Here is a 24877-nt window from a genome sequence, read left to right as displayed (position 1 = left end):
ACAGTTTCCTCGGAAGCAATATCTCTCGACCGTCTTCGTAGAGATAAAAGTGCCGTGCCTTTCAGGATCCAGCTTTACACAAGAACACCGTAACACAAATCGTGATAAATCCACGAACAAAATTATCTTTTGCCGCTCCACAGCGGCACGTTGGGGTACGCCGTGAGTAGCGTGTGGCTTGCTTTTCCCACTGGTAATTATAGAAGCGTTTACCTAAACTTCAGGGCTTAACTTCTGGCAAAAGAAAGGAAACATAAACAAGGCTTTGAACCACCAGAAGCAAGTAAGCTTCGGATTTAAGCAGCGTAGTAATTTAATCTAGTTGGTATAGCTTCATCTTCAAACAGCGCACATGCACAAAGATGCAAGAAAGATATGACGACACGAGAGCTTCGGATTTAGTACTAGAGGACGCAGTAATGAAGAAAACGAAAGAATCAACATAAAACTACTCGCGTCGTGTCCTTTAGCGACTCGGATGACCTGTGTGTTTAGGGGCAGGGGGGATTGCGTCCCGCGTACAGTCCATAAATGTATGCCATTGGCTCTTACTGGCCTTTTGCTGGTCGCTCAATATCCAGGGCCTGTACACACTCGCGCAGTCATCAAAACTGCCCGTATATACAGTCGGGCACATATTTGCTTCTCGTGTCATAACGTCTGCGGCGTGCAACTGTCGTTTAGTGACCAGGCACGGCTGCATAGTGTGTGCACATCAGCCGCGCCGCGACGCAGTCGTTTTCGACTGGACGGCCGCCGCGTGTTTGTGTGTAGCCAGGGTAAACGTGAATGCAGACGCCGCCTCCTTCGAATGTAGGTTTAGATTTACGGCTTCCGTGACTGCGCCGTCGCGAAGCGCATTTCTCTCATGTCCGGGCGGTTAGCTCTGCAGACTTCTTTTTCGATCGCGTCACGGCCACGGTATACCATCACGTTTGTTTTAATCTAAGCGCGGATACTTTTTTTTGTGGCTCTCTCTTTGTTGCCGATGTTGTAATGTTCCTCGGATGTAACGCACGTCAGCCAGCAGGATGAAATGGATATAGAAAGCGGCTCTTCTGATCTCCGATGTTTTGATCCATTCCCGAGCGCATGCGCTGAAGGTTCGAGAGCCGACCAATGCATTGGTTGCTTTTCGCCGCATTCCTGAGACTAAACCGTAGATGTGCAAACAAGACAGGGGAAAATGGAGGTTTGAAACGATTATAAATCGTTCAACAGGGAATGTCACTGGAAGCAACGTTTCGACAAGTGGACTTGTCTTCATCAAGGCAACAACTGCCGTACGGCCTTGACGAAAACAAGCCCACGTGATGAACTATAATGGAAAGCTGTGTGACCTATGCACAGGCATATATACCTTATGCCGAGGGACAATTGAAAGCACCCCGAGCGCTTTTAATTCTGTACAAATGAGCACATGTGCACGCGTTATCTATGGTCGAGCACGCGCGCGCTGTAATCCAGCCTAAGAATCCGAGTATATACGAGGCGTCACTGCTGGCGAGTCAGCACCACCCTTCCATTGCATTTTCAATGCAAATGGACAATTAGAGTAAGGGTTGTGAGATTACAAATATAGCAGCAATTTATTAGGCTTCAGAGGTTGAATGAAACTGCTGCTGCTTTTCCATTGACAGGGAACGGAACCGTCGCGCCAGAAATCGTCGTCGGCGCGTGTCATGCTTCTAGGGGACCAGCTACACAGCTGATAGGAAGGGCCCAGGACTCGGCCGGAGCTCAAGGCATCTTGTACAAAGAACGAGTCTCTGAAGTTTCCTCTGTACAATAAGACTTTTATTCTTTCTCTCTTTGCGCAGAAGGTTGCCGAGCACCTTACAGGTAACGACGACATGCACAGGCTATAGGAAAATGCGCCGGCAAGTCCGCAGAAAAGCTCGAAGCTGCTCCACTGAAAATACGGCATCCATACAGAATAGCATATGGCAGAGCGCACCGGGTAAAATAATGACACGGAACAAGAAGGATATACGTAAGCATTTCGTTCAGCGCTCGTGTATGTATTTCTTGTTTCGTGTAATCCTTTCACGCGGTGTGCGCTGCCATATGCTATAATGACGAACCAACTAGTCCACCAGTACATTTTATCCATACAGAAATCTTTACACAGAAGAGTGACGTGTGGTGTAAGTGACTGTGGTGACAGCAAGCCAGCAAGTGGCATGCGAAATTTTTTGGAGCTACTTCGATCTCACGAATTGGCGCAAGGTGCACACTATATATCACGCAGAATGGGCCTCGAACGCTGTGCTCTTATTTTTCTGTCATTCGCACGCTTCACTGTTAGTGACTGCAATTTCCGCTAGGTGGCATGTTGAAGGTGAATGCTTTGCTGTATCTCTCCTGGCGAGGACGACGGCACCTCTCAAAGAACCGCGAGCACATACTCATGCAGAGTATGCTTTAACGGCATGCAGTGGAAAGATGACCTGCTTGAAGCCACAGTGCACGGCAGTGGTTCCTCCCTATTGATCATTTTTTTTTTCGATTTCACAAAGCCTTATCTTCTATACCTCTACACAGCGGCCCTTATTCACTTTCAATTTCTCTCTCTCTCTCTTCCTTTCTTTTGTTCTCGGCCGACAAGGCGGCCCCTCATTTTCCTCTAGTGGCCGCGGAAAATCGACAGTTGCGCCAAAGTCGTCAATGCCCTCCTGACAGGCGAGAGACGAGCCGCTCGTTGTGTGCGGGCCAGCGTTTCCAAAATCGATGGCCCAATCAATAACGAGGCCGCCTTTTTTAAGCAATCGCCCGCCCAGCCCCGTGAAGAATCCCCCCCCCCCTTTCCGCTCCTTGTCCCTCTGCGCACGGCGCAACGCTGGACCACTTCGTCCGGCCGTATAAGCACGGCCGGCTTCCCGCGTACCGAGCATTCTCTTATTTGAACATCAACATTGCTGATGTGGTAGATTTCGTACTTTTTTCTCTCTCTTTTTTGAGTTGTCGTGCTCCTGAACAAATGCATGCATCGGTATAACCTACTTACATTTGTCGTCTCGTATTCGAAAGTGTGTACTCGTAGCACTTGCATTTCTTACCGCCAGGTCTTCGTTGTATTCTCTCTGGCTTTTCGTATTGTTTTTTTTACAACTACTGAGATGCGCTAGGCTTCCGCCCACTCGTAGATCGTGTTTCTTATCAGTAGCGTCGATCGTGCCTCTCTAATGATGTAGCGTAACCAGGAATTTTTTTTCGGAGGGGGAGAGAAGTTTGAACCCCCCCCCCCCCCCCCAACCCCACCTGGCTACGCCAGTGTCTCATATTACCTTTCGTTGCACTTTCCAAGGACAAGCGCAAGGCTCCGTTCTTTATACTGTCCTAATTCGCAAACAAGTACGCCTGAAAAATCACTCTCGATACGCAAGCGTCGACCAGCTACGGAATGAAAGAACGCAAGAAAACGAAAGGCTTTGCAGAGAACGCCGACAAATTTATTTGTCTTATTTTTTTCTTCGACTTCGCAAAACAACCTTCCCATTTCACTTCGCTTTTCCTTAAGCATCGACATCGACGTGAACGCGACCAAAAGCGAACCGCATGTCCGACTCTATCTCGCTCACAGATGACCCGCTTTTCGATTAAAAAAAATATAAATAAATAAGTAAAGTAGGTAAGCACATACACATAGAAAAACATAACTGGCTGTGTCTGCTGTTTATCCAGCTGCGCTTCGCCAGGAGCGAGCTTCTATATTTCTTTCGTTCCAGTTCCGTACAGCGTTCGATTCCTTGCGTCCTGAAAACAAAAGCAACAGTGAGCTGGAATCGGGGCAGGAAGGAAGCGTTGCTTGTTCCCAAAGCCGGCCAGCATGAAGAGAAATGCGAAGTCAAATGCACGCAACAAATCTTCCAACACCGAGGGGCAAGCAGCGAGGGGAAAACCTACCAAAAACTAACATGAAACGGGCGCATTGGGCAGGATAGGGATGTAAGGGAGAAGCCAGAAGGAAATGTCGGGAACTAAGGGAAGGGTTCGAGACCAAAGGTGGTGAGGGGAAATCGGGAAATTGTAAGTGCCTGTTATAGGGCAAGTACAAAACGAACGGATGAATGGTCACGGTAAGAGTGACACGAAGGGTCCCCATTCTTTGTAGGGGGAGAGTGCAGGATTTTCTTTTTCTTTTTGAGCAAGTCCTCGCAAGACCACCACCAGTGCCGCGGATACACTAAAAGCTTTCTTACACACCGCTGTACAGACTCCTTCCCGCTGCACTAAAGAGGGATGGAGAATGGGAGTGGAGTTCGCGAGGAGAGCGGAAAGAGTAATGTTTGCCGTGCTTCTGGCGCGTTCATCCTGATAGACGGTCTCGGCTCTCTGTCGCGGATGAGACGACAAAAAGATTCGCCCGCCGGTATATACGGTACAACACCCCACCCACCCCCCTCCCTTTCACCCCTGCGCATCAACTCTTCTAGGCCCACAGAAAAAAGAAAGCAGAAAGAATGAACAAATCGATGAAAAGCTCTGGGAAACGAGGAATGCCAATTCGAGCTAGAAATCCGGAACGGTAAAACATAAATTATGGTTGGGAATTGGGGGGGGGGGGGGGGGGGGGGGGAGGTTTCGGAGTACTAAAAACTTCACTGCAAAGGGTTGTGCGAGATGTATAAGGGAACAAAAAGCCGAAAGTCGATGGGCCCACCACCGCCGCGGGGAGTTTCAAAGGACTTGGAAACAGTTCATTCCATCCCTGTTGTGGTTTGTGAGTCGTCTGTTTTTTTTTTTTTTTTTGTTTTTTTTTTGGTCCACACAAAATCTATGTTGTGCGGGACCAAAAATAATAAAATAAAACGTCTCCGAACAGTCTGGTCTCTCTCTCTCTCTCTCTCTATATATATATATATATATATATATATATATATATATAGAGAGAGAGAGAGAGAGAGAGAGAGAGGGGGGGGAGGAAGAGGGAGGGAGAGGGAGAGGATACTGCCACACTAGGGCGGCCCGCGAGGCATTTGTTTTGCACAACTCCTGTCGGCCTCGTTCGATGCCTCCAGCTAATCTCGAAGCATGCGTCACCGTAAAGCCACGGCCTTTTGTTAGCGACATGTTGTTGTCGGAACTTGTTTGTAGTATGTTCTCCACGACCGGAGTATGCGCGCTCATCGCCTCTAGGGGTCTCTCTCGTGACCGAGTCGTTCGTTGCGATATCGAAGGTGATATTCGGGTGACATCGCGAAAGGACAGCTCCGGCGTTAACTCGGCATTATGCACTCCGGAGATCGACGATTCCTTGAGCGTTGAGTATGTCGAAGAAATGAACGTCATAATGGTATATAGCCACTTGTGTGAAAGTTGAATGATATAAGTTGCTCCTTAGATATAGCAACTTTTATCGCAACACAGACACAACAAAGGCGACAGACACGGCACTACTCTCAACTGACTTATTTAGGGAAGCCAAGACGAAAACATTACTACGCGTTTGAACAAGGAGGAAATGTGAAGAAAGAATGAAATGTTGAAGAAGACGCGAAAGCAGGAACGCTGGCATAAAGTTAAAAGAAAATTCGTTTGCTGCCCAAAACTTTGTGAGAAGGGAAGAGACGCCGAAAAATACGGGTCTATGAAAAGAAGGAAACAGGAGAGAAGGGAAGCGTCACGTCCCCTCAAGTTCACCTCAAGGCACCGTAGAGGCAACACAAGGTTGTCTTGATGTTTATGTTGCGCATCTTGATGTTTCACTGAGCAAACACTGTGCGAAAATTTACGGCACGAATAAGTACAAAAGACGGAGAGCGTTATTCAAGACGAATGAAAACGAACTATAGCCCGAACTTGTGGCAATAATCGAGGTTATAGTTACGTTTGGTAAAGTAACTCTTAGGACTCTGGTCGCGCTTAATGCTGCGTTGAGCTTTTAAAATGAAGAGCAAGTTTTCCGGCTTCCAATTCTCTATCTATTCGCAGTAGCAGGATGTTTGCATGACGTTCCAAGGCGCTGCGCACTGTAATCATGGTCTGAGTGCACCATGTCCTTAAAGCAAACATTTATGAAGCCTCAGGCACGTCGCTGTTGTTTACACGTCTTTATGTGCTTTTTGTTTGCCTTTTAGGGAGCCGCGGTGAATTGGTTTGGGAATGGACGTGGTTGTAAAGGTGGAGATGTTCCGTACCGGCTATGCTTTTTTGCGCGTGATTCCCAGCGTTCACTTTGTTCAGGCGTTGCAGCTGATAACGTCCAACATTGAAGTTCAATGAACGAGGAAGAAAGAAAGAGAAGAAATAGTAGAGTAGAGATGAACGAGGAAGAATCAGGATAACTTGATTGAGCTTGATTGAGTTAGTAGTGTGTTCCTACAATACAACTGCAGAGCCAAAGATAAGCATGCGAAGTAGTGAACTAACGGGATATAATCAGCTGTCAGGCTTTTTAGCCTTTAGTCTTTGCCTCCAGCAGGCATATTTTGTATTGTTTCCTGTAAATGAACAATGTTCAATGTACAATGCACGCTCTGACCTTTTGGCCACTACTCTGAACGGTGCTACATAATGGATCGACAACATTGTTTTTCTTGCGATTCTATTATCCCGAGCTGTTATTACGGCTAGCTAAACCGTAAAGGAGCACAATGTTCACTTATGTTAACCGGGAGGATTAAGTCCTGTGCACGAAAACACTTTAACTTCTTCGAGAAGGGGAAATAAAAAAAACCAATAGCACGTTGCCAGCTATGATAATATAGGCCGGAAGTCTACGAAAAGAGCTTGCTTTCCATTCGCTTGCCTGCTTATTATTTACGCGTGTTTCTGATTTCGTCATCTCAACAGTCTTCGCGAGGACCCCAATTTTATGTCGTTCTTTTTTTCTCTCTCTCTCTCTCTTCTTCGCCTGTCATCCCTGCTCCAATTGTTCGCCCGTTCATCAGTCGTGCTGATGATCGTCTGGCGTGCTACGAAACACGCATTGAAGCGGTTAAGAAAAAGGGAGAGGCCGTCAGAGCATGTAATTCTCGTGATTTTTTAAACTTTTTTCTATTATTTTCCCGCTCTTCTAGTCACGCACCATGACTCACGGGCTTCTCAAGCAAGCAGTAGGACCTCGTATTCTGACAAATCTATATATAGCCTTAATTCGTATGAGCGCGATCAATTCGGCCGCAGACATACACAATAACTGATAATTAAATTTCGGGGCACGCGTAACAAGCTTGATACTTGCATTGTCTCTTCGGTGAATGGGACACTTCGGAAGAGCAGAGCCGGTAGAAGAGCATTCACGCTACGTATAGTCTCATTTAATTTTAAAACGAAGCTTCGCAGGCTCGCATCTGTGTAAGCACCGGGCAATAGAAGGCAATGACGTACGAGTCGTATCGCCTCAACTGTCTGTGGATAACAAAGCCTCGGTGTGCGCCTGATGAAGAAGTCTGTCGAAATCTTTGTACCTGGATATGCTACCTTAACAACGCATCTAAGACCTCCCTAAACAACCCGTGGGAATCGTATACTTGCCCATCTCCTGTTTAATTACGTCTGCGGACTTTCTGTAAGGTATCAAATAGATACTAAATGGTCTCTCATATCGACTACAAAAGAAGAATGAATGCCACGGCCTCACGCAGTTTTTATTTATACGTGTCCAGCTTTTAAATGTGGGCGAAACGCTGCTAGAAGAGCACGAGACTTGAGAGCTGGAGTAGGGCATTCTTTAAAAATAGGTAGAAATACAGGCGAAAAGTCTTCACAGAGTAAGTATTTTTCAATGTGCATTATGTAATTGCAGATGCTTTAAATTCCCTACTAGCAGGACTACTACATGCCTTTATGTACCATAACGTCAATTGCACATGAGCCCTTCGTATGTTCAGCATCCTATACAGCTACCTCCGTCTTTCTTGTTTGCCCCAAGAAAACAATATTTGGGATGTGCATTTCGAGCTTCTTATGCGATAGCAGGAACGACGGCCTTTTTATTCCTGCAGCAGCGGCAAATGAAATTCGAGCCGCGCCCGACTCCCTCCGCAGCCCGAGTAGAAAGACGCGTCCATTCTGAAGAGCATTGGACGACCCGAGAAAACAAAACACCACTCGTTTGTAGATGTCCTCGAGGAAAGAAAACGCGAAAGCCGAACTTTTCCCTTTCTTCCAATCTGTCTGTCGCTGGCCCTCAGCTCTGAAAGAAAAAAATAAGGATATCTACGCAAAGCCTCGTTTCACCGGGACTCTTCCGAGTGACGAATGTGTCGAAGTAAGGGGGAAAATAAGGAAGAGGTGTGAGGGGCTGGTGTATAACACCAAGTTGGACGTGTCTCCGGCACTTGTTTGCTCGCGCGTCACACGTGACACCCGTCGACAGCTCGTGTATACTTGTTCTCTCACTCTTTTCTTATTCGCCGTTTGTTTTTACTTCTTCGGTATGCCGTCGCCTCTGTCTCCCTGAGTTCGCTGTCTTTCTCGGCGCATCCTCGCACATTTCGATCCGCGGTATCGATGCGGAGATATAGAGGGGCTCAGACTGAACGCGGCTTTCGTTTCCCTCAACACCATCGGCACCACTCGCGCTTGAAAACACGTCCAGCCATTGTCTATGGCCCATTCCCTCCAACGCCCCTCCTTTCACCCACTTTTCGTGCTTGTTCCACGGAGCGTGGGGTTCGCCCGCACGACAGCGCTCGCAGTTACTGGTGTGCGTTCGTGCGGCATTTATTCCTATAGCATTGATGTCGATGTCGTGTTATCGACTTGTAAAAAGCAAACTCCCACAGATATCTTCTTCTTTTCTTTATTTCTCGCGCTCGGCCTATCTGCAGTTTTGCGAATACATTTGACAGTGACATATATGGCTGCGCAGTGGTGCTCTCCTTTCCAATGAAATGCAGACTGGGGAGTGACTGTTGCTAGTCGAAACTATAAGTCTGCCTTTTTCAGTTGCGGGTGTCGTTGTCAGCTGGTAAATCCTTACGCGGAAATGTTTTCAGACAGGCCCACTCACCTAACTAAAACCTACAGCTGGTGTTCCCACCAGCAGAAAGTGGGTGTTTCGAAGTTTATGAATTTTACCTTGTATGTATGGGTATAGCAGAGGCTGCATTTCCTCCCCAGATACTCATTTTGCTTATTTACAGCGCAAATATAAGAAAGTACAAATGTTTGCTTTTTTTTCATCAAAAGCGATATGCTGGAATAATACTAACTGCGCAGAGGGGAGAGGCTAGAGCAGTGGTTCTTAAATGGGGGTCCGCGAAGCCCATCCTCGAAGTAAAAAAAAAATATTGAATTGAATTGAATTGAAGTTTATTTGTCCTGAATTCTTACAGGATCGGGAGCAGAGGCTAAAGGCTATATAGCCTGACATGGGGCCTCTGCTCCTAAATACAGTTTGGCACGCAGGCCGCTGAACATCTCACTCTGTCGCAGACATTTTCAGAAATAAAACAATAACACAACAATATTTAGCATGTTCTTGTTACACAATTTCGGAGAAAACATAACAAAAGAAACTTCATCACAAAAGCTTCATCTCAAAAGAAACTTCATCAATACACAATGTTAAATAAAGCATAAGAAAAGAAACTACAACACATAACTCAAATTGATAGATAGGATGTAACAAATCAAGCATAGGAACTTAATAAGCATACTCAATATCATGGTTCATTAGGATGGTCTTGATAATGGTGTTCGAGGGTATGGAATTGAAATCTATGAGACCGTGTAAACGATTTAACATTGTGGGTATTTGATACTGAACGTGTTGCTTGCCATAATTTGTCCTTAATGCTGGGATTTTCCGGCGTTGCTGACGCATGGTATAATGCGTATTGTCAGGCGGGTTCTGAAGACACTGTGGCTTGTTTTGTTTCACCCATTGCAGAAGTTTGAAGTGATACAGTTTTGTTGCCGTTAGTATTACGTATTTTTCAAAGAGTGGCTTAGTTTGCAAGTCCTTGATAATACCATGGTACTGCTCGAATGCTCGCAAAACTCTTTTTTGAAGAACTAGTAATTTTTGATAGTTTTTTTGTGTAGTAGTACCCCATACCAAGATACCGTATGTCATTTTAGAGTAGAAAAGAGCATAATATAATTCTAGTTGTAACCACTTTGGTAAGACTGGGCTGAGCTTATATAAACATCCAACGGTTTTACTGAGTTCTACCGTTAGTTTTTCTATATGTGTGTTCCATGTCAAGCCTTCGGAAAACCATACACCTAGAAACTTCTGGCTGGTGACTTGCTCTATCTCTTTGCCCTCAAATAAAACAGTCGAACTATAGTTACGCGGCTTATTAGGTGGGGCAAACACAATGTATTTCGTTTTACTAACATTTAGTTGCAGTTTATTCAAACTAAGATAAGCGGACAACTTTTGTAGGTAGTTATTAACCTGCTGTTCAAGCTCTAGAATGGATGTGCCGCTGAAGAATATGTTAGTGTCATCAGCATACATTATTAACTTGGGAGAACATGGGATATCACACAGGTCGTTTATATAAATTATGAACAATAGAGGGCCAAGAATTGACCCTTGCGGTACTCCTCTTGTAATGTTTAAGTAAGTGGATGCACTGTTGTTTATACAAACATATTGATGGCGGTTTGTCAGATAGTCTTTCATTAACTCAAGAACCACACCACGTACGCCATATTTGCAAAGTTTACCCGTTAGTACTTCGTGACATACCGAATCAAACGCCTTCCTAAAGTCTATGAACAAACCGAGTGAGTACAGTCTGTGTTCGATGTTTGTGATTAGTTCATGTTTAATATTAAGCAGAGCTGCTTCACAAGATTTATTTTTTTGAAAACCATACTGAGCCTCACTGATCACATTATACTTGTCAAAGAATTTGTACAAGCGTACGTTTATTGCATTCTCGAATACCTTAGATAAAACAGGAAGAACGGATATTGGCCTGTAGTTTGTGAATTGCCTTTTATCACCACCCTTGAACACGGGGCATACTCTCGCTATTTTTAGGCGGTCTGGAAAAATGCCAGTTGCAAACATTCGATTTATTATATAAACAATCACTGGAGCTATAATATCAGCTACGTATTTTAGCGGAGTTGCCTTGATCTCATCAAAGCCAGCGGCTACGTTATTCTTAATCTGGTTTATTAATTGTATTACTTCCTCTGATGTCACTGGAGATAGTGACACGGAGTTTTTAAGCCCGTACTCTTTTAATGTAACACAGGGAGCTGTACTGCTATCATTTTTGTATTCTGCACTGGTCACAAAGTAATCATTCATCTTATTCGCTGCGTCACTATCAGATAAGGTGCCTGCACTGGTATGAAACCATAGCGGTGGTGCTTCTTTTTTCTCAGACATTAGATTCTTAACCTCGTCCCACACCTTCCTAGAGTCATTTTTTATCTTCGTAAACAACTTTTCGTAATATGTTTCCCTCGCACGCTTTAAGTCGGTGTTCAACCTATTTCGGTATTTTTTAAACTCTGAGAACGCCTCCAGGTTCCGTGACCGAACAAAAGTGTGGTACAATTTATTTTTTGTTTTAATCATTTTCAGTAGTTTTTTATCAATCCATGGCTTCCTTGCGCGTTTGGGTTTTCGATTTCGCAAGGTCATTGGAAATGCTTGATTATAACATACTCTAAGTTTTTCAAAAAATGCCTCGTATGCTGCATTTGGGTTTCTATGCTCAAACACGCATGTCCAATCGACTGATTGAATATGTGAGCGAAACACTTCCAAGCGTGCAGCACTAATGCTGCGAGATAAGGCTTCTACTGTGGTTTCGCGTTTGACGTGCATATTCGGCAGTAAGCAAAAAATTGGTAGATGGTCGCTTACGTCAGCTGTTAGCAGTCCAGAAAAACAGTCTCGAGAATAAATGTTTGTTACACATATGTCGAGTGAAGTTGCACTTTTTTCAGTTAATCTTGTGGCTTCCGTAATAAGATTGGTGCATGCAAAGGAGTGTATGATTTCAATAAACTTTTTAGCTGCAGTGTTACTCGATAACATATCTATGTTGACGTCACCCATTATTACAAAAGGCATCGAAAATCGACATAGAAAAGAAAGCATACGCTCCAAATACTCAAAAAAATCTAGTTTGTTGCCCATTGGTGGTCGATACATTACTGCAACTAGTAATTTCTGTAAACGAACCGACATACATTCAATGTTGTTGTTTATTACTGAAAACTCAGAAATAATTTCATGCCTTAAAGACGTTTTAACATAAATTGCTATACCACCACCTCTACCGCTTGACCGCACGAGACCATTATATGAGTAACCGTGGAAATGTGGCGGTTTTTCCGTTTCTGTTAGCCAGGTTTCCGTGTACATCAGAATATCAAAGCTGTGGGTGATCGAGGCATACAAGTCACTAAGTTGCTGCTCTTTATTTCTAATGCTACGCGTGTTTAGGTGTAGGATTTTAAACCGTTTAGAATCACATGAAAAAGTCTCGTTAAAAGTGGCAACATCGTAATAGCTACACGCTTCAGGACTGCCCATTGCGTACGCGGCACTCTACAAGTACACCTAGAAGACTGCGCACTACGTGCCTTCGTTCATCTTTTCGGTGTCGCTGATGCATGCAATCCTCAACACTGGTGAGTTTTCATCCTTCCTTGCAAACACTTTGCCTCCTGCAGTCCACACGAATTTCCATCGTAGTTCCTTCTTTCTTTGTACTGTGGCACCGAGCAGTTGCTTGCCATAGCGGGTTAGGTGTTCATTCACATAAACTCTGGAAGGGGATTGGAATCCAAGTTTGTTTGCATCTAATTTTGATTTCTTCGCTTTGCTGAGGAAAGCATTTCTCTTTGTTCTACGGATGAACCGGACAATTATGTTTGATTCGTCGTGCCGAGCAGTAGGCACACGATGACAAACATCAATGTCAGCTTCCGTTACTTCCTCCTGTATGACTACACCAATTTGTTTGATTATAGCGACTGGTTCACCCTCAAGCGGAATGCCCTTAATCTCAACATTATTGGAACGCTGATACTGTTCTAGCTCCTCTAGTTTGTTTGTCAGTTTCATGTTTTGGGCACGAAGTTCTCTGTTTTCTTTCAATACTTCCTGTAACTGCTTCGTGATTTCACCAATGCCCTCAAATTTTTCTTTTAAGCCTCTGATTTCTAGCCTAAGCTCACGCTTGAAATCTTCGAAGGCCTTGGTCATTTCTTTAGCCATTGCAAACGCAAACCAACAGTAAACCAACAGCAAGCCAACAGCGAAGACTATACAAACAAAACAAGTGACAAATTGTTCGGCAGCAGTGCACAGTTCTAAAGTTTAACAGGAATTTCTAAGAATGCCGCCTACCTGTAAAAGCAAGCGCAATATTTAGGTGCTGCTCAGGCGCGCACCGCTGCCGAACTGTGTCGAATTCTCGCTGTGCTGGTCCTTTTAAGCCGTCGGCACTCTAGGCAGTCCTCGTAAAGTGGGCGTTGCCTCGTCTTTCACGCACGAACACAGATGATGCAGGTGATACCCGGGGCTCGTCGCGTAGATCCGTCTTCAACTGGGCTGGGCAGCAGCAGTTCCTCTCGTGGGTCCGACAACACTGTAAAAGCAAGCGCAATATTTAGGTGCTGCTCAGGCGCGCACCGCTGCCGAACTGTGTCGAATTCTCGCTGTGCTGGTCCTTTTAAGCCGTCGGCACTCTAGGCAGTCCTCGTAAAGTGGGCGTTGCCTCGTCTTTCACGCACGAACACAGATGATGCAGGTGATACCCGGGGCTCGTCGCGTAGATCCGTCTTCAACTGGGCTGGGCAGCAGCAGTTCCTCTCGTGGGTCCGACAACACTGTAAAAGCAAGCGCAATATTTAGGTGCTGCTTAGGCGCGCACCGCTGCCGAACTGGTTGATCCCTCCGTCATAGGAATCGGAATAACACGAAAGTAAAGCGTGCCCTTACAGAAGTAAGTGAATGTTTCCTGTACATTGACATAAGAGAGTTTGCACAATGTATATGATGTCTGGCAGCTAATGGCACCGTTTAACGTGTATGTACCCGCTTTGATGATTGGTGTTACACCTCCATACCGACGACTAACGTTTATGTTAAATGATTAAACAAACCCTTGTGGTAGCTGTAGTAGTCAACGGTGAAAGCGTAATCAAAGAACGAGGTGTGATAGCCAGAAGAGCGTCGCATATTGGACGCAAAACTTGGTCGCCATCCCGCGACATGTTAAAATGTGATTGACCACCACGGCCGGACTAGAGGGAAACGCAAAGCGCGTCGTGCCGCCCCGGTAGCCCGGCCGCGATTTTTCTTGGAGCGAGCGCGTGAGTGGGGAACGCGATGTTTCAGCCAGTTGAGGCAGGCGCGCGTCGCAGAGCTATTTTTGGCTTGGATTAGCGTGATGCTATGAGCGAGGCCGACGCTTTTACGACGCTTGGGTCAATGTCGCCACCTCGCGGTGTGTTAAGGCATTGACAAAATTAAACGCGCCGAATGGGACGGACGTGTAACGCGTTGCAGGTGCTAATCGCGGAGGCCATAGTAATGACGAATTACTTTTCCTTACCGCTCCCAGAGGGCAACACCACCCCGCCGACCGGAAGAGTGGTAGATATAAAAGGCGGGTTCGTAAAGCGTCTAGAATCTGTTACCGTGGCGCAGTGGATAGCGTGCCCGGCGTCTGCTGTTGCGGACCGAGCGGTCGTGGGTTCGATGCCCGGTGACGGAACGCTTTTTTTCTTTGCCATCTGATCGTGTACCTTTTTTCGACGTCATTTCCGTGACGGAAATACGTCATTGAAATCTTGGTGGACCCCGGCATAAAACACTTTCGTGTTAAAAAAAAAACGCGTTTTTTGGAGGCACATTATGTCCCGTGACAGCGGTCCCCTCTGATTTTTTTTTATATGCTTCGCCGCATAAAACTTCTGCGTTGTGGTGGAGCCGACTTGTGTTCCCCCTTCTTCGTGATATGGTTGTAAAGCTTTTGTAGCCATTTTCTACGACATATGCACGCGAGCACACTTTTTCGAGGCTTGCACATTTGAAGAGCAAACATAGCTAGAATCAGGTTAATGTGGCTGTAGACTGCACAACTTATTGACAAGCTGTTGAGATCGAATTGGCGTGGCACATTAGTTTTACCATTTTTGCGAGGTATAAATAAAAGAAAGCTATTTCACACTGAACGTTGTGTTAATTTATGAACCCCTCCCCCCTTTTTCTCTCACTGCATGGGTTCCCTATCACTTCTACCGGTCTACAAGGGGTCCCCGAGACATTCATGGCTGAGAACCACTGGTCTAGAGGCATTTCTCACGAAATGCACTCAGTGACTCTAAGGCCGCCAAAAATTATTTTCCTTTCCATTTTTTTCCCAGCCCCTCGTTTAGGGTAGCAAACTAAATTATTGTCTTCCATTTTATCTTCTTAAGAGTCGTATGTCATGACTCCTTTGTTATAACATCTTAAATAATGAGGAAAGCGCGGACGACACATATATCGCACAATGTGCCCGCCACCCCCCCCCCCCCCCCCCCAAAAAAAAAGAAGGGAGAAAGAAAGAAAGTAGTGCTACTCCGAAGTTTGAAGCGATGACGAAGTAGCGATATGCGTAATACTGCCTTTCGAACGTCTAATAAGAGTACAGATGCGGACAATAATCGAATTCGCACGATTACATTCGTTAATTGCCACCAGTCTCGCAGAGGGGTCGATCTCAAAGCCAATGATAATGAAAGAATAAAAATATTTTTTTTACGGAATACTGGCCCGGTGTTACTGTATATGTCTTCTTAGGTTTCACAAGCTGTACTTCTCTAAAGGATTTTTTTTTCCTTCGGCGAAGCTTGCTTATGCTCCTACTGTAAGGAAACTACAGGTATTCACCTATAAATCTTATGAACTGTATAATAGATACTGTTTTCCTATAGCGAAATCTATGATCAGTAAACACTCCGCGCACCGACTACTGACTGTCTCACTGAATCAACGTAGTTACGACACCGCATACTTAATCAGCAATCAACTTCGCATATCTGTGAGATTGTGCATTGCCAAACGAAAAAATCCGTTGCGAGACACAGTTGTCCTCAAGCTTCCTGCAGACAGCTTGTTAAAGCTGCGCCAATATATCCTTAAAGTCTACTGGAATATCTAATTGACAGGAAATTTGCTTGATGAAATACAAAGTCGTTAAACGGCGGCACCCTACAATTACTTGTGATTGGCAGGCATCCTTACACTTTCCATTCTGAGGAGATAAACGTACTATGAAGACAAACGTACTGCATGTTAGGTATGTTTTCTGTCGTGCATCATAATTTATATTATACACTGCCCTATATTTTGCGGCGTGTGGCGCCACGCACGTGAGCGAATGAGATTCTCAACCCCAGCGAAGCATGGCCGAGGGAGGAGTGGGCAGTGCCGTGTGATACATTTGTACAAATGAAGCCAGACGACGAACTACACTCTTCAGTATCGATAAGCTGCACTATTCAATGGTGTAGAAGTGCTGGAACCAAATTCACAACAAGTCATCTACGTCGAAGGACAGCTTTCCTATTGGCTGACCATTTTCGCTGGAACATATACATATTTATGATCACTGAATTTGGCAGCCCCTGCGATTCCTCCTCTAGCGTATGAGAATGCTGGCCTGAAAACGTTTTGTTGATGTTGGCCAAACATCGACAAAAGCTCTTGACTAAACGCAGTACGTCATTTGACATTCACCCCTTCGGTGCTCGGTAAAAGTTTTACCCCACAGTACTGTGTGCAGATGCGGCCTGAAGCGTGGGTGGTTCCTATGCTGGTTATCACTGGCGCAGATCTCTCTCGCAACAATATGTTTCGCAAACACTTTGAGCTAACGTTTAGCAGCAAGGGAGCAATGTATACAGTACCACAAGGTGACGGCGTAGTACTACTCTGTAAGCTTCTAGACTGTTCGCTCGTGCCCCCCTCCCCCCCCCCCCTCCATTGCAGTGCTAGACACTCGCTCGGTTAGTAGACCCTCTACAGTTATGTCGCCGAAGAACCCCACTGCTGCTAGCGCCGCTTCTGGTACCTTCGGCGCATCGCGGTCGCACAGTGCGTGAGCGCACGGCGAGTCTGCGAAGCGTCTCCGGCGCGAAACCCGTGGCTGCGCGCGCGGCGAGTCAGAAGCTGCGATTTGGGGCCGCTCGTGTTTGTGTGTGCGTACGTGCGGAAGAAGGGGTTTCTTACCTCCCTCCCCTCTCCCCCCATCTACCACCTCTCTCCCTCCAGGTTACTGAGTTCCTCGCTGGCAGCACTCGCCATCAATCGATCGGTTCGCTCTGAAAGAGGTGGAAAACGGCGAGTGAGCTCGACAGAGTTGAGGGCGGAGGTTGAGGCTGAGCATGAGGGTGAGACCGAGGACGAAGGAATGCTCTGAAAAGAAGGACGAGAGGAAGAGAACTATGATTGCAGGGGAGAGGAGAAGGGGAGCTGGCACAACTTTCTCGCTTCCGCCGCTGCCCTTCTCAGGTACCTCGCACAAACATGACGAGAAGAGAGGGGAAAGTAAGACAGCAAAGCAAAAATACTCTGGTGCGCCAGCTCAGTGCCGCGAGCACGCTCGCAAACACCACGCAGCCCCTCTGTCACCATCGACTCGCCACCCTACAACCCAAACCAGGCTTCCCAAGAGCGTTTCCTCTTCTCTCGCTGTGCACTGTGTGTGTGCTCCGCGCTGCTTCGTCACATGCGCGGCTTCCTCAAGTGCCAAGCGCGCTGCACTCGACTGGCCGCTCCGACGGCCGCCCTGTGCCTCCCAGGCACCCCGTGGGGCTAAAGATGTACTTTATAGCATCACAAAACTGTAGGCGGCTTCTCACAGGGATTCTGCGGGGACAGTTTTTCTCGAAGGGTGCTCTTTTAAGAGCGGGCACGCTGTGGGTTGCGAGAAAGCGGATAACGCATAGCGACGGTGAACCACCATTCACGAGGGATCTCGACGTGGTCAGCTCCATCGACGTCTTTCCATCTTCAGAGAGAGAGAGAATCTTTATATCTCCCCCATCCCTTCCCCCAGTGTAGGGTAGCATACCGGTCCTTCTAGACTGGTTAACATCCCTGCCTTTCCTTTCTCTCCTTCTCCTTCCTTCCTCTTTCCATCTTCAGCCGACGACACTTGTCTCGACGCTCCTTACTGCTGCTGTGCTTTCTTAAGATTTTCCGCACGCCCACTTTTAGAGAGCAAGATGTGTGCGTGCGTGCGTGCGTGCGTGCGTGCGTGCGTGTGTGTGTGTGTGTGTGTGTGTGTGTGTGTGTGTGTGTGTGTGTGTGTGTGTGTGTGTGTGTGTGTGTGTGTGTGTGTGTGTGTGTGTGTGTGTGTGTGTGTGTGTGTGAAGCAGGTGAGATCTTCCCTGTTAAGCGCTATCGCTCGCACTGGCGTAGCCAGGTAGGGGGGGGGGCGGTGGAGGCGTTCAAATTCCCCGAAATACACGCACACATACAAACGCACGCTCGAACGTACATAAAGTATGGATGAACCCCCCCGCCCCCTCCCACTAAAAAGTTTCTGAGCACGCTTCTGATCGCTAGGGTAGGTCATACTATACGCCTCCTAAACTCCGAATTCAAATTCGCTAGTGTAAGTGGTGCGATAGCAGCACACGCCACTTCGAAGCGTCGATGTCGTCCCTTATTCAATGCCGTCTGATTTTCACCAATCCCACAGTTATTCAATATTTGCCCTCGTTAAGTTAAAACAGGTGCTACACCAAATAAACGTACCAAAGACAGCACAGCAGCTGAGAGGAAGGAAGGCGTTATCAACGTTTCACTGAGTTTAAGAATCGTAAACGAGCTCCAATGCAACTGCGAATGCAGGGGCACGCATCGTATACAGCGCCCTAGGTCGCGGCGCCTGTAAACATTTCGCGTGATGTGACGGCTGCATCGCGAAGAGGCATTAGTCAAGCGCCAGCACGCAACGCCTCGCTTAAGTGCGAGCGCAGTGAAAGCGGGCTTTCGGCATGTCGTCGACGCCTGAAAGGAAGCGAGCCGAGTGAAGCATGAAACGCTCTGCGCGACGGTGTAGAGCGAGACTCATCAAGCACATGCGGACGCACTGAACAGCCTTTATTTGAGCACAAGCTGTAGGCGAGTACAATTTCTGTTTGCTTCCTTTCTTTCTCTTCGTATTCTCTCCGCTTGTACTCCTCGGCGCGTTAAAGAGCGCCTCTCGAGCGATGTGTTTGCGTTCATGCCTTTCACACCAACTTGCGTCAAATACCGTGTCATACACTGATTACGCATCTTCGCACACGCAGCTTAGCGTGGTGTGTTCCGCGAGCTTTCTGCAACATCCTTGGCCTGACGATGCAAATATTGGGACAGCGTTCACTTAATTCTTGAATGATATACCAAGTTTGTGAAATGTGTCCTTCATATATTTAACACGCCGTGCCGTCGCCACACGGAAATCGTCATTCTCTCTTGTGTCGTTTTATCGCCTACAGCAGGGGTCTCAAACTCACCTCAGCTGGAGGGCCGAAGCCACGAATATTTACATGTCAGCTAACGTTTCCATTTGAAAGGCCCTTCTCAAATATGGGTTATTCCTTAAAGGTCTACCGCTCGGAAAAATTTTTCTGATTGTGGTGAAAATGAGAAGATCGTTCGTCACATCGACGGCAACGAGCATGCTTTTGCCCCATAAAAAAAGAATTATATTTTTAATCTTATGTTGAAAATCATGAAAGAATGACCGCTAGCGTCATCCAACGGCGATGTGGTTCAATCTACTGGTAGGACAAGAAATCCTCGCAGGTAGACTCATTTTGCTTAAAAACAAACATGTATAACTCGAAATTGTATTTTACGCACTTGAGGCACCTTTCGGTTGCGTCAGAGAGTAACTTTTTTGCGTTTTTTTCTCACGCATTTAAAAAGGCGCCCGGTGGCGCTGCTTGCGGCGCCGTCTACAATCAAGGCGCGAGTGAAAATTCCTTCACCTACATAGTGCTAGTACTTAACTGTATTACGGCTAGGTGGCGTGAGCCGCCGCCCGATCTAAAGGGTACAGGGTACCCGGTACAGGTACAGGTACAGGGTACCCGGTTTAGTGTTTCGATTCCTCTGTACATCTCGTGAGCAGTGTAGTAGATAAACACGATTAAATACACAAATTTCATCAATATAGGGAGGGCTCCTTAGCCTACGTAGGAATCCGGCAAGACTTCCAGGGCATACAGAAAGAGAGCAGGATAAGGACGGCACATGCATATTGAGCAATAATATTGTGACCCTAGTACCGACGTGGGAGCGGCCCGCTACGGGCTAGTTCACGCCCCGATGGACCTGAACTAAGTTTTTTTTTCCGTTCCATTCCATCCCATTCCTATTTATGTTATTGTGTATAAACATAAACATTAAATGAGATTACACGATCCGCGAGCTTAACCGTACACTTCGTGAAGCAGCTCACGTAATCAGGAGTTGAATGCTGACATCTTTCACTTCGCAAGCGCTGCTTCCCGTAGGCCAGCATGTGTGATCAACGATGCATCCCAATGGGATGAAGGTTTCTTTTACGAACATATAACATATAAATCGTGGGTTGGTGGATGCTGGAAATCTTGGTGGACATGGTGGAAACAATAGTGGACAAGGTGGAAAGAATAGTGGATGTGGTGGAAGCTGTGGTGGTCATAATGGCTGATGATGGCGAGAGTGGAAAAAATGGTGGCGGATGGTGGTGGTGGTGGCGAGCTAAATGCTGGCTGATGGTGGCGAGCAAAACATGTTTTGGTGGATGACTTGGTGAACAAGCTGGATGACGGTGGCAGGATGGAAGCATGGTGGATGACGGTGGCATGATGGAAGTGAACGTGACATTATGTGAAGTCGCTGTCAGTTCTAATGTTTTCCTCTTGAATGTGCAGAAATATATGCAGTTCAAAGAAGCCGACACCGATCATTAAGCTTTCGAGCACTATATTTTTTTATTCATGCGGCGCCAATAACCGCCACAAGCTTTCTGGAGCACAGCAGCCGTGAATGTTTAAATTTTACGCACGTACTTATCAGGTTTACATCCGCGATGTGCTGCTGCATTTTGATATTTACAAGTCTAGAAGTGTCGTTGTGAACAGCGACAGTAACTGTGTTACATCGCCGCGCATTTGCCGAGAAGTAAATGAGTCCTTCCAGCGGGGAGACCAGAAAACAGCCTCCGCTTGATACCGTCACGCTTGAAACGCAACTCTGGCAATTCTTGCACACTCACTTACCTCAGCGGCACTTTAAGGTAATAGTGAAAATGCATGCAAAGCTAAAATGCACAAACTTTTACCTTCGGCCTGCATTGAGATAAGCCCCACCAAGTATGACTACCACCATCATATTCTACCACCATGATTGCCACCAAAGGTTAGGCATAGCGTAGCGACCGAGTCCGTCTACGTGTTATCGGCGCTTCTGGTTTCAGTATACATGATTCCGGTGAGTACGAATGACTTTACAGCACACCTGTGGCATCGGCTAACCTAAATGAAGCATTTTTTTCTTGTGTACGGTGTCCGCACAAGAAGCGATGAGCATAGATGCGACGCGCTTCCAGCAAACGCCTCCGGTCACCAACCGCCGCCGGTCGCACTCGCCGGCGCTTCTCTGACACGTATGCGAGAACATAGAGTTGTCAATTCGTACGCCTTACTGAACCAATATGATGCGTATTTTTCCCGCGCACTGCACTTGTTTTGGCCCAGCTGTTATGCAGTAGGCTGCTAATGATACAGCGTCAGATCAGTGCGCTGGCACGGCTGCGCTGTACGTTGCGCGAAAAACAAAAACATCACAATACTCAATCAATTGTACGCGCGTATTTATCGAATGAGGTTAGAGTCGACAGAAAGCCTCTGCACATGTCGCACTTTGGAAAAAGCGAGAAACGGCTATTAAAACTTCGCAGTAACACCCGGTTGACTATACTCGCGCTCCTCGCTCCACTTGACATATTTCTTTGGAGTTACGTTGTGAATTCTAAAAGAAAGTTAGCGCTGTTGCCATTATCGACGTGCCATTCGTTACCGGCAGCAGTTTGTTTGCGTTTAATAACTACGCAAATATAGTAGGATGTGAAGATCGCGTCTGTCTCCAGTATGAGACATGCAAAGCTGAAGCCAAACGGTGTATTAGTATGTTGACTAGTGTCAACATAGCAAAGCAAGTGTCAGCGTGGCGTCACTCTGCCTGAAAGGGCAGGAGGATGCACCAGAGTGGATTTCACGAGTGGAACTATTGTTGCGCATGCCAAAGTTTTGATTGTAGTCAGCTCAGTGCTGACGGTTCATATTTTCACTTTGTAATTGTATAGCTTTACCCTTTTTTTGTGAGTATGTAAATAGTCTTGGTATGCAAGGCAATAAAGAAAAAAAAAAAGTCAGCGTGGCGTAGTGGTAAAGTACTCGGCTCGGGATCCGCAGGTCGGACGTTCGATTCCCGGTGGCGGAAGTTTTTTTTTTTTTTTTGCATACGTTTTTTTTGTACTAGTGCTTTCTACATCGCCTTCTATACAATTATTTATGTGTGACGGCTAGGCACGATGGTGCCGACGCTGTAGAGCCGTTTTACGCTCCTTCGTTCTCCAGCATCCATCATGCGCCAGCATCCAGCATACACCACGTGCCACCATCTTCCAGCACCATAATCCACCATAATGGTGGATGGTGGAATCCACCATTCCTCATGGTGGAGGAATTTTGAATAGGGATATTACAACAAAAAAGCTACACTTTTAGGACTACTTCCTTCAATTTTCAGTATAAATATGTGCCTTAAGGCTTGGTAAGTCAAGAGCTCATTGACGTAATTAATTTTATAATAATAATAATAATAATAATAATAATAATAATAATAATAATAATAATAATAATAATAATAATAATAATAATCTTAGGTCTAACGTCCCGAAACCACGATAACATTACGAGGGACGCCGTAGTGGAGGACTCCGAAAATTTCGACCGCCTAAGGTTCTTTAACGTGCAACTAAATCTAAGTACACGGGCCTCGAGCATTTTCGCCTCCATCTAAAATGCGGCCGCCGCGGCCGGGATTCAGTCCCGCGACCTGCTGGTCAGCACTGGAGCACCATAACCACTAGACCACCGTGGCGAGTAATTAGTTTATTTCGCAAAGAGACTGTTCTCTTTTTTTAAACGAGTGACGTTCAGCTGGGAAAGTACTATAGTGGTGCATCGGGTTCCTAACAAGTAGGTTAACGACGTAGCTCAGTCAAAAGCATTTTATAGATGTAGCTCCTAAAATTTTGTCTGACACCCACCCTGGGGCATTCATGGGGCCGCACGAGAGCCAGTCCAATTTCGTTCTCCTCTTCGTCCAATCTCCACGAGCACGTTCCAATATATAGCTCACCTGGAGTGTCGTAATTCGGGTGGCAACTTCTAAGCCTCTGAAAGAAAAAAAAATGAGCGTTCTAAATAAAATAAAGAGCACTGCATATCCGAATAGGTAACGACAACGCCTGCCAAACCCCGTGGAAGTGGGAATAGGGGAAACCTTCGTTTTAAAACGGTTGCGAAGAATCGATTGGAACGCAATTTAAAGCGCCGACCTTTGCGGACGTGGCGTGCAGAGGGCACGGGCGGCCGGGGGTGTGTGGCTCGCTACCCAGCTTTCTACACTGAGAAGGGTTCCCATCCGTAATTCAGCAGAAGCCCTCGAGCGCCGAGGAGCGGGATTCATTACCGGGTAGCTCAATCGGCGGCAGTTGTCTGAACCTGCAGGCACCGTGCTTCGCGAGCACTGGAACAGCCTATAACTCGTTGCGGCACACGTGTAGTAGTATGGCAGGTTCACGAAGCTATCCAGGTTCCGCGCCAATTTTCCTAAAGTGTGCAGATGCTCCAACAGAGCAGTATATTGCCAGCTCCCACATGCGAGCACGTTAGGCTGTTTCTCGATGCGGCCTGCACTTTCAGAGATTCGCGTGGGAACTAGGAATCGCTTACTTCACGAGAGCGAAAAACTCCTTTATTAGTAGCGGTATCTATCTATCTATCTATCTATCTATCTATCTATCTATCTATCTATCTATCTATCTATCTATCTATCTATCTATCTATCTATCTATCTATCTATCTATCTATCTATCTATCTATCTATCTATCTATCTATCTATCTATCTATCTATCTATCTATCTATCTATCTATCTATCTATCTATCTATCTATCTATCTATCTATCTATGCTGGATGTAAAAAGGGATATTGAGGACTGGCTGTACTGCAAGCTCTGTGGCGGAAAACGGCATTTTACTTAAAGGGACACTAAAGGCAAATATTAAGTCGACGTTGATTGTTGAAATAGTGGCCCAGAAACCTCGTAGTGCTACTTTTATGCCAAGGAAATGCTTATTTTGAAATAACATCACGTTTTAGTGGTCCGCATCGCGTTAGCGCACTTCAGATCCCCCGCCTGAAATCAGACTTTCATACGTCACTGCTGCCGTGCCCAACTTTGCCCGCCTTTACTGCGCGGCCGCCGACACTACCAGCAGCAGAGCGAAAGTAGCGGGACCCACAGCAGCAACAACGGCCATCGAAGCCATTGAAGCTTGCCAGAAAGTTCTCTGGCTTGCCGCAATCGCCGCAGTGGATGTGGACGGAGAACCTGACAACGAGACATTGGCTCGCGACGCTGGGCTCCAATTCAGCGACTTGAGCCCCGATGAACGCGGTATGCTGCTGAGGGCTCGTAGTGCCGGCGTCGTTGCATGCGGCATTTTGTCGAACTTTCTGTCAGAGCGAATTTCACGCGCGCGCAAAACACACGCGGCAGTACGCGATCCCGAAACTACCACTGAGACGCGACCGCGTGATCGAAGCAGCGCGCCGGGCGAAGCGCAGTTCGGCGAAAACTAGGGGTGCGCGAATATTAGAAAGTTTCGAATATTCG

At 46.5% G+C, this 24877-nt stretch overlaps 1 protein-coding gene across 1 annotated transcript in view; it reads right to left on the bottom strand.

Moving 5' to 3' along the window:
- The window catches only part of LOC119386134 (chondroitin sulfate proteoglycan 4-like), a 71651-nt gene extending 58501 nt beyond the window's left edge, over positions 1-13150 (bottom strand). The window contains exon 1 of the mRNA XM_049414228.1: positions 13111-13150. Within this exon, the coding sequence (XP_049270185.1) occupies positions 13111-13150 (40 nt within the window). The remainder of the gene's footprint in view (positions 1-13110) is intronic.
- Positions 13151-24877: the final 11727 nt, after the last annotated feature.

The sequence above is a fragment of the Rhipicephalus sanguineus genome, chromosome 3, assembly GCF_013339695.2.
Source record: "Rhipicephalus sanguineus isolate Rsan-2018 chromosome 3, BIME_Rsan_1.4, whole genome shotgun sequence".
Classification (NCBI taxonomy): Eukaryota; Metazoa; Arthropoda; class Arachnida; order Ixodida; family Ixodidae; genus Rhipicephalus; species Rhipicephalus sanguineus.
The sequence above is the reverse complement of the archived record's forward strand: the minus strand, read 5'-3'. Positions and strand labels throughout refer to the sequence as shown.